This window comes from Rhododendron vialii, chromosome 6a (genome assembly GCF_030253575.1).
Source record: "Rhododendron vialii isolate Sample 1 chromosome 6a, ASM3025357v1".
NCBI lineage: Eukaryota > Viridiplantae > Streptophyta > Magnoliopsida > Ericales > Ericaceae > Rhododendron > Rhododendron vialii.
This window is the reverse complement of record NC_080562.1, coordinates 35343608-35353008: the sequence shown is the minus strand read 5'-3', so window position 1 is coordinate 35353008 and position 9401 is coordinate 35343608. Positions and strand designations below refer to the sequence as shown.

General features: G+C 37.4%; 2 protein-coding genes across 3 annotated transcripts; one reads left to right on the top strand and one right to left on the bottom strand.

The window, feature by feature from the left end:
* Positions 1 to 280: 280 nt before the first annotated feature.
* Positions 281 to 4195, top strand: LOC131330345 (putative protein FAR1-RELATED SEQUENCE 10). 2 transcript variants are annotated; one of them, XR_009201090.1, is made up of 4 exons: positions 290 to 1371; positions 1450 to 1893; positions 1977 to 2672; positions 3906 to 4195. XR_009201090.1 is itself a non-coding variant. In XM_058363891.1 (3 exons), exons 1-3 carry the CDS (start codon positions 346 to 348, stop codon positions 2580 to 2582), a joined length of 2076 nt encoding a protein of 691 aa, XP_058219874.1. In that variant the 5' UTR covers positions 281 to 345; the 3' UTR covers positions 2583 to 2891. The 2 variants fall into 2 exon arrangements, 1 of the variants encoding a protein (XP_058219874.1); XM_058363891.1 differs by lacking the exon at positions 3906 to 4195 and having other exon boundaries at positions 281 to 1371; positions 1977 to 2891.
* Positions 4196 to 7954: 3759 nt separating this feature from the next.
* On the bottom strand, positions 7955 to 8930 carry LOC131329152 (uncharacterized). Its single transcript, XM_058362230.1, has one exon. The coding sequence runs from the start codon at positions 8835 to 8837 to the stop codon at positions 8304 to 8306; it is 534 nt and encodes a 177-aa protein (XP_058218213.1). The 5' UTR covers positions 8838 to 8930; the 3' UTR covers positions 7955 to 8303.
* Positions 8931 to 9401: the final 471 nt, after the last annotated feature.

The window sequence follows — 9401 nt, the reverse complement described above, 5'->3', positions numbered from 1 at the left end:
TGTCTGTCACACTTTTTGTGATGTGGGTAAGTTTTATTTTTTTTGGTTTTCACTTCTAGCATTGCAAACTTGATCTATTTAGGTTATTTCTTGCTTCATTCTACTGTCCCCACCCTTTATGTGAAATGGGTATGTGCTTTTTTGGTTGCTTTCTTTCTTGCAACTTGAACACTTAACACAGAAAAGTGTCTGATGACTCTGATTGTACCGCGTTGTTCCATTAATGTAGTGTGTGCAATTTATATCAACTGAAGCCAAATGTACTATTTGAGCTGAATCAGGGGTTGGAATGCTTTTTTTTTTTTTTTTGGTAGGCTGGTATATTGTATTGATTGGTGATGAAAAATGGCAACAAAGTCGTTGAACAACATTTGGATTCGACGACAGCAGTGCCCTTGTGGAGACTGGAAGTGTTATATCAAGTACGAAGGAGACGATCAAACAGCAATAGGTTCTCAACTAGTGAAGAGCGAGACATCATTGTTGTCGCCCGCAGAGGTTGTTTTCACTCCTTATGTTGGTCAGATATTCAAAAGTGATGATGAAGCATTTGAGTACTATAGCAACTTTGCAAGGAAAAATGGGTTTTCAATTAGGAAGGCACGCTCGACAGAAAGCCAAAATCTAGGGGTCTATAGAAGAGATTTTGTTTGTTACCGTTCCGGTTTTAACCAGCCTAGGAAAAAGGTCAATGTGGAGCACCCCAGGGATCGAAAATCGGTACGGTGTGGATGTGATGCAAAATTGTATTTGACTAAAGAAATCATTGATGGTGTCACACAATGGTACATTTCACAGTTCAGTAATGTCCATAACCATGAGTTATTGGAAGATGACCAAGTGCGTCTGCTTCCTGCCTATAGGAAAATACAAGAAGCTGATCAAGAATGCATTCTTTTGCTTTCCAAAGCTGGGTTTCCTGTAAATCGTATCGTGAAGGTGTTGGAAATAGAAAGGGGAGTTCAACCGGGACAGTTGCCCTTTATAGAGAAAGATGTTAGGAATTTTATTAGGACTTGTAAGAAAACAGTTCAAGAAAATGATGTGTTGCTCACTGAGAAAAGAGAAAATGATCTGTTGGAACTTCTTGAGGCTTGCAAGGATAAGGCGGAGATGGATGAAGGATTTGTTTTCAATTTTACAACAGATGAACACGGTAAAGTTGAGAACATTGCATGGTCATATGGGGATGCTGTCCGTGTATTTGCTGTCTTTGGTGATGTTGTAACCTTTGACACCAATTATCGCTCTCTCACTTATAATCTGCTTCTTGGTGTGTGGTTTGGCATTGACAATCATGGCAAGGCGATTTTCCTTGGGTCTGTTCTGCTACAAGATGAAAGTGCTCAGTCATTTTCTTGGGCATTACAGGTTTGACCACAGAATTTCTTCTCATCCTTCTGCATCTCTATTTACAATTCTTCTGATGGTTACCATATTTTTTAACAGACATTTGTACGATTCATGAGAGGAAGGAGACCTCAGACGATTGTAACTGATATTGATTCGGGGCTCAGAGATGCGATAGCAATTGACTTGCCAAATACTAAACATGTTATCAGTATATGGCAGATCCTTTCCAAATTATCTAGTTGGTTCTCTTTGCCACTTGGGGTGCAGTATGAAGAATTCAAATCTGAGTTTGATACTTTGTGTCATATGGAGAACATTGAGGATTTTGAACACCAGTGGAACCATCTGGTTGCTCGATTCGGACTTGGTTCAGATAAACACATAGCTCTACTCTTTTCTTATCGAGCATCTTGGCCTTTTTCCTATACTAGAGGTTACTTTCTAGCTCGCACTGTAAGACCCGAGTATTCAAAATCAGTGGACGCATTCTTGAAGGGCATCGTGTCTGCACAAGCATGCTTGAAAGTCATGTTTGAACAGGTACACAATTTGCTCAACTCATTTCCAATTATTTTTTCGAATTACTTGATTCACTTTGAGTTCTATTCGTGAAACTCTCTCAGATTGGTTCTGGTGCCAACTTTGGATATGATTACCGGGGAGAGCTGCAGTATATGCCCACTAAAACTTGCCTTCCTATTGAAGAACACGCACGCGGTATATTAACTCCTTATGCCTTCAATGTGTTACAACATGAAATCATGCTGTCTATGCAGTATGCGGCAACGGACATGGGTAATGGTTCATTTTTAGTGAGGCACTACAAGAAAATGGAAGGAGAATCTCTTGTGTTTTGGATGCCAGAAGACGAGCAGGTTCACTGCTCTTGTAAAGAGTTTGAGCATTCTGGCATATTATGCAGACATTCTGTACGAGTGCTTGTACTGAAGAACTACTTTCAAATCCCAGAAAAGTATTTTCCACCAAGATGGAGACGTGAGAGTTGCTTAGTTCATGTCGATGATCCAATCACTCAATTCAGCAATGATGAGTGTTCTCAAGTCTTTCATTCCCTTACCGCGACTCTTTTTGCAGAATCATTGATTTCAAAGGAACGTTTTTGTTATGTTAATAGAGAACTTTCGCAGATTCTTCAGAATGTTCAAAACATGCCATCTAACAATGAAGTTGCTATGAATTTGGCACCTAACAATGCCAATGAATTGTAGGTTTGCGGCTAGAGCATGTTGACAAATATAACTGCTCTAGAGTCCTTGTATTTTGAAAGTTTAGGGAAATTGGATGAAAGCATCGAAAAGGTAAGTAATTTTTCTATTGCTGCTTTTGATTCGAGTAAAATCATGCTATGTACACTGTCAAACTATTAAGAGCAGTGTATTTTTGTAGATCTCTCTGAAGTATCCCAATGTTTATCCCTGATTTTTGAGGGATGTGATTCTTCTATTCCTATAGTTGATTTTGAGTGGCTATTAATTGCCGAATAGATCTATAGAAAAAACGAAGAAGTTTTATCTGTATATCTGTCCTTGTCAGATGTAAATCTACCTTTTTCATGAGCATTCTTTGCTCTGCTTGATGTTATGTTTTATGGGCTGTAAACTTCTCTTTCATCCTACATGTCAACTATGCGAGCATATTTTGGAGGAATCAAGGAAACAAAGACTATGCAAACACTATATAACAGTAAAATGACTATTTTGAGTCCATTGGAATTTCTTCTACTTGGTTATGTCAGAAGCGTGAAGTGAAGGTGGACTATAGGTGTTTCTTTAACCTCCCGGTTGCATTCAAATCATGCAGTATTAACTTTTTGAATGACATACTGAATTGCTAGTGCCTGTAGTTTTTACAAGGGTATTACTGAGTTGAAACACTGAGCTTGGTGCCTGTAGATTATCATGCAGTATGAACTTTTCAAATGAATTACTGAATTGCTACTGCATTTAGTTTTTGCAAGAGTATTAGATGATAGCATTTAAATAGATTGCTGAGCTCTTGCAGACGGAAATTAATGTATTACGTATTATATAATGATCCTTAAATGGAACACTGAGCTTTTGCATATGAAAATTAACGAATTACTAAGACTTTTCTGAAGTTCCCAAAGTGAGATGATCTCCATTAAATTTTTTTTTATTTGACTCAGAAGCTCCAATGTTCATAGTTTTCAACGTTTATCTCACATAAGGATCTTTTCGAGCTAGACCTAAATTATCATTAGTACTAGTTGATAATTAAATATATGTTGTATGCGTGACTATTGGTTTTGCGTAGGTGTTTTTAAATCTGACTAGCAAGTTTGGCTTAATACTCTTGCTTTGGCAGAAATTCATGGATCCTTACCTTACCTCAGCCAATAAGTACATGTTTTCTATATTAGTTCTTATTGGAGAAAGGGAAAAGTTATTTAGGAGATCAAACACGCATTTCTGAGTTCATTGTCAAGCTTGTTTGCACATACATAACTTAGATTGGACCTGTGAATGAGATATTAGATGCTTTTCATCAAATTAGTTTTACTTAATTTATAGGTTGTCCTGTGAGCTATTTTAGTGGTTGATGGCCTTGGCAAAGTTTGGGGGCAATTCAACAGTGTAGGACTGAAGTACCCTTCTTCTCAATGGATCAAGTTGTTTGTTTTGTTTTAATTTCCCTCATGTATTGTTTTGTTTTGTTTTGTTTTTTTCCCACTAAGCTATATCAGGACGTTTGCAGAGTTAGTTTTTGGTGGGTAAAGCCATGTGTAGTTTTAAATGTGAGAGAAGCAGATGTTCCTGAAGTATGAATCTATAAGGAAGAATGAATTCAAGACTTACCTTTCTATCTTGGTGAGATTGCTGAAAAGATCATATGTTGCTGTACATGAAAATATACTTGGTGCACTTCATTCATTACATTTAGCTTTGATGGCTTATCCAGTCCTTCCCTTTCCATGAGAGATTATTTGTTGTTCCTGAAGCAATATCTAGGGGCATCCCACACCACACATTTTATGGAGCCCAAGTGTGTGGTGGGGGAGGCTCCTAGAGCATTGCTCCAGGAGCCCCAAATAATCTCTCCCTTTCCACCCTACCCTGGTTGACATGACACCGTTGTCCTTCCTCTTTTAGAAATTTGTAGTTGTGATGGTTTGGACAATAAAATCTTGGTGTCATGTTTAATTTTGGTTGAAGACCTCTCTGATCATAGGGATCAAATCAACTCATACGTTACATGAACTCGGATACAGATGTCAGGTGCAGATACAGATACGTGAATTCATGTAACTTTAATTTCAAGGATATGGAGACACGCTGGATATTTAAAATCCTCAGATATTTCTATTCTCTAGCTTAAATGGTTTTATTAGTCGTCCTTGATCTTTTCATGCATAATGTAGGAGTCTTATGCATAGCTCGTGAGAAATTTAGAGTAGAAGGATACTTTCTGAGTTATTGTCCAACTACACACGTCTTACGCGGATCCCATACCTTGTATCCAAGTGTTGAGTTTTGAGGGAGGTTTTTGGGGTAACAAGTGGAGAGAGATAGAGAAATGAGAGTAATAACTAGAGAGAAAACTTATTGGGAACCGTGCGTAGAGAGATGAGTTGGTTCTAAAGACCCAAAGTGAACGTAGTGCAAGTGTCTAACACAAGTGCTTTATGCATTCAGGAGGATCCATGTAACCCAGATTAACACCGGTCAATTTTTGTTTCCCTATCATTTACTGGTGTTGAGATATGACCTGAACTCTGAAAGGTGAAAGCCAGTATGTTTACCCACATTCTGCTGTCTAAGGCTTTCTCTTGATTGAACCGAGTCCAATGATTAGATCTCGAGTCAGGCTGCTTATATTTTATATGCTTCTTCTCTTCATTCATTTAAGTGGTCTAATTTACATTCTTTATTTTTTTTGGTTAAGAGTGGTCTAATTTATTCCACACACACTTGATCTTGTCCTAAAGGTATAAACTATAACGCCATGCTACAATGTTGACCCTCTCTGTTACTTTGTTTTCTCCCTGTCTAGATAGAACAAACACAGACTTATTTTGTCTTCCTTAATTTGATCTTGATGCCTTGTGCACTTATTTGTGTCAAAAGATGCTGCAATGCAATGAACATTGTTAAATTCCAATTTGAACTTCCAGAGTCCTTTTTTGTCATGACAAAATTGTCAGTCTTAACATGACATCATGAGGCATTCTTGCATAAAACTAGTGTTTCCAAGGGACAGGGTGTGCAGCTTTAAATCATTCCTGCTGGAATCTTGTTACCAAGTGGGGACCAAATCAGACTGTGGTATCATTATTGGTATCCAAGGGAGACATGTGAAGTACTGTTTGACTGATGTGTTCTGGGTGTGTTTTGGTGAACGGAAACATTCCCAAGTGGAAGGTAATTTCCCCTTCACTTGATTTTTCCTGTTCATGTTCTTCCTTTGTCTTGGACAAGGTACAGTGGAAGAAAGAGAGAAAGATGGAGGCATGCTCTTTTGCTTGTTTGAAGGGGGCCCAACATCTGGTTATAAACCTCAAAAATGGCTAGGTGTTATATCATGCTTGTCATTATTCTCAGTTAGTGGAAGCATGTCATGGAGTGAATTTTGATGAGTCATAAATCCAGACATCTTTTGTTCGAAACTTGGTACTCTGTATAACTTTTTGGGGTCAGGCAACAAGGGAGAAATCTCTTGTGAAATCTCTAGTCCTGGCGTGAATGGCTTGCTTTTGATTGAACTTTGGAGGGATATAGTCGAGATGTGCGTAAGTTGGTACGAACACCCCTTACCGTTGAACATTGGAAATGCCATGAGCTGTAAAAAAGAAAGTGAATTTTGATTTTGTTCATTGTGGTGGTGAGGGGGTAATGAGGTATGGGCCATTGAACTGCCGTGAAATAGACAAAGATATGAGGATCTTAAAGCGGTTGCGTGTGAAACCAATATTTTGTGGTTGCGTGTGAACCCCAATATTTTCTGGCTGAGTTAGAAATCTAGCTGTTTCCTGATTCCTGGCGCTTATGGATTTTCATTAACAAAAAAATACTAAAAATTTAATGTATTTTTTATCATCTCGTTTTTATTAACAAAAATATTAAAAATTTGATGCATTTTACCAACTGATTTTCACTAACAAAAAAGTTTTTACCAACTCAACTTTTTCACTCACATACCCATCAAAATTCTTTTCACTAACGAAAATAATTTGATATTTTTTAATATTTTTTTGCTAACCACAAATAAAAATTTACAAATTTTTTACTACCGAAAACACTTTGGAGAGAAATGAAAAGGAAATTGATGGGAAAAGAGACTGAAGTAAAAGAAGTTACTTTGATTTCTTTTGTTTAGCTGGGTTAGACAATTAATTCGACCTACAAGGCAAAAATAAGAGTTCAAGATATTTTTTTTTGCCTTCAGATTAATGTTAAAATATCATTTGTTTCCATTATAAACATCAAAAATACCATTTGGTCCAACTGGTCAAGAAAGCAACCGCCCGACATTTAGTTAAGAGAAAATGAGTTGTTTTGAATAGTAAAAAGTTCTGGACTAAGTACCGAAAATAATACTACTGTGTAGTCATTAGAGTGAACCCACCCAGAATTGAGGAAAAAAAAAAAAATCCCTCTACTTGTTTGGTCCAAAATAAACGAGTGTTCTTTCAAAAACCAATCTCTCTCTCTCTCCCTACTTTTTTGGTCTAAAATAAACGAGTGTTCTTTCAAATCTCTCTCTCTCTCAACGAGTGTTCTTTCAAATCTCTCTCTCTCTCTCTCTCTCTCTCTCTCTGTGTGTGAAAAGGGGTATAATTATCCGAAAATGTGTGCTTTCGGATGACACCAAGTCAAGAAGGTAATTGCTTGGTACCTTCGTGAAAATGACCTGTGGAACAAAAGGATCACAACCACATGGATAATAAAGCCATACATACAAAACAAGCTCCATACACATACAGTACTATATAAGGGGCCTTTTGCCAAAAAAGACAATTTACGATTAGATTAAAGAAAGCTAAAGTAAAAAAAATCAAGGATTTTATCAATCAGGGATCAAGGAATATTCTATTTCATACCCATCACATATTTTCACCTTAATTTGTAATGGATTACTCTGCTAGTAACAAAATAGAGATCTTGTCACTGCCTTATTAAAATGGGTCATTTCTTTCTGTTTTAAGTACTTTCATCCTAAAATTAGATAAAAACCTCACACAATTGCCTTATCGTTAATTGTTCCATAGAGCCTTTAGATTTATCTCCTAGGATAAAACATACGTTCACCTATGAATGTGTAATTTGTTCTCGTTTTCGTACCTTCCTTCGTATTCCATCCTGTTAGAAAATTATACAAAAAAAATCATGCTTTTGTGCAGTCGATTAATATTTGATTTGTCATTCATTAGTCAATTTTATCCCTTTTTGATCAACGAAGCATTTCTCGACGCAAAAAAAGAAACCAAGGATTTCTCAATGAAACAAAGCATTTCCATCGCGAAAGAAATCATATCTACCAAATCCAGTAATTTCGAAAGGGGTTGAACCCAGTGAAAACTAAGGCTAAAATTTCAGGTAGAAATTCGAGACAACCATTGATCTGTTCGAGCGTATCGTTAACGGGTAATAATATAAACCAGTTTGAATTGGAGACAACCACAAAGGAGATGGATTTTTTCACAAACAAGCTCTGATGTAAGGCTAAAAAATACACATTTCAGCTACAATAAAAGCTGAACTGGGATAGGGGAAAGTTATCTTTACAAAAAGAGCACAGTGATTTCACAAGGGTCCTCTCAGGAACCGGAAGGCCTTGTTTTCGTTTTGGAGTCTCGAAATCATTGGACACAGTCTCCGATAAATTCCTCAAAACCCAAATTGAACAGGGATGAGGTGACTGAACGGGTCCTATCTGGACCGTATCATACGATAACAACCATGATCAGTTTGTTAATTTTGGGCTTCAATTTTGATCCCTTCTCTCATCTTCCTTATAAACTCTTCACATTTCTTGTTCAGCTCCTCTGCACTCATCAACTCCTCTCCCTCTTCTTCTTCTTCTTCATCAATAAACTCTTCTACTTCTTCTTCATTTTCATCTTGTGAAGTCAACGTGTTATTTTCCTTTCCTTTCTCTTCTTTAAATTCCACAACTTCTTCTCTAACCAATTCTGTCTTCTCATGAGCTGATTTCCGGTGGTCTTGATCGGCGTCGACAGCGGAGGAGTTTTTGATCAAGAAAGCTAGAAGTCCATTGCAGAAGAGGAATATGTAGTTCCTGTCGGTGGTGTAGGTAAAGATTCGGGAGGAAAATGCGGCGATGCAACTGCTGAACAGGGGAAAAAATGGGGAGAGAGAAAGCAGGATGGAGAATGCAGAGATGGAGAGGAGGATTTGGATGGGTTTCTTTGGGAATTGGAATTGGGTGATCAATTGGCCCAGTATTTGAATGTTGTTTTGCTGGATTTGATCCATGTATGGCATATGAATACAGAGTGGGAAAGCTCTCTTGAAAGGGTAAGAGAGAGAGAGAGAGAGAGAGAGAGAGAGAGGGACTGTCGTTGAGCTTTGGTTTTTTGCTGTTTTGCTAGGGGAATTGAGGGGGTAATTTATAGCCCTTGGAAGACAAGTGGGCGTGGGATGGTTTTACCAAACTACCCTTTTATCAAACAGAGAGAGTATTCGAACAGAGAGTGGTTTTGGGCACAGTAGACCCAAGTCACAAGTCAACTAACCCGTTCATTGGGTTGGGTCTTTTATGTGAGTAATTATGCGGTGGGTCCTAGAGCATGCAGACGTTTCGTTTACGGTGTTTCCGCTAAATAAGCGGACTCCATGGCTTCTTCTTCTTCTTTTTTATGTTAAAAAAAATTCGTGTTTATTAATTTTACGTTAAATTTTTGTAGATTATTGGTTCGTCTTGACGAGAGAAATTAAAAAAGCAAAATATTAGTCCAAACTTAATTTTTTTTGAATAAAGTTAAAAAGCAGCCAAAAAGTCAGATTTTTCGATTTTATTAAAAAAAAATTGAATTTGGATCACAATTT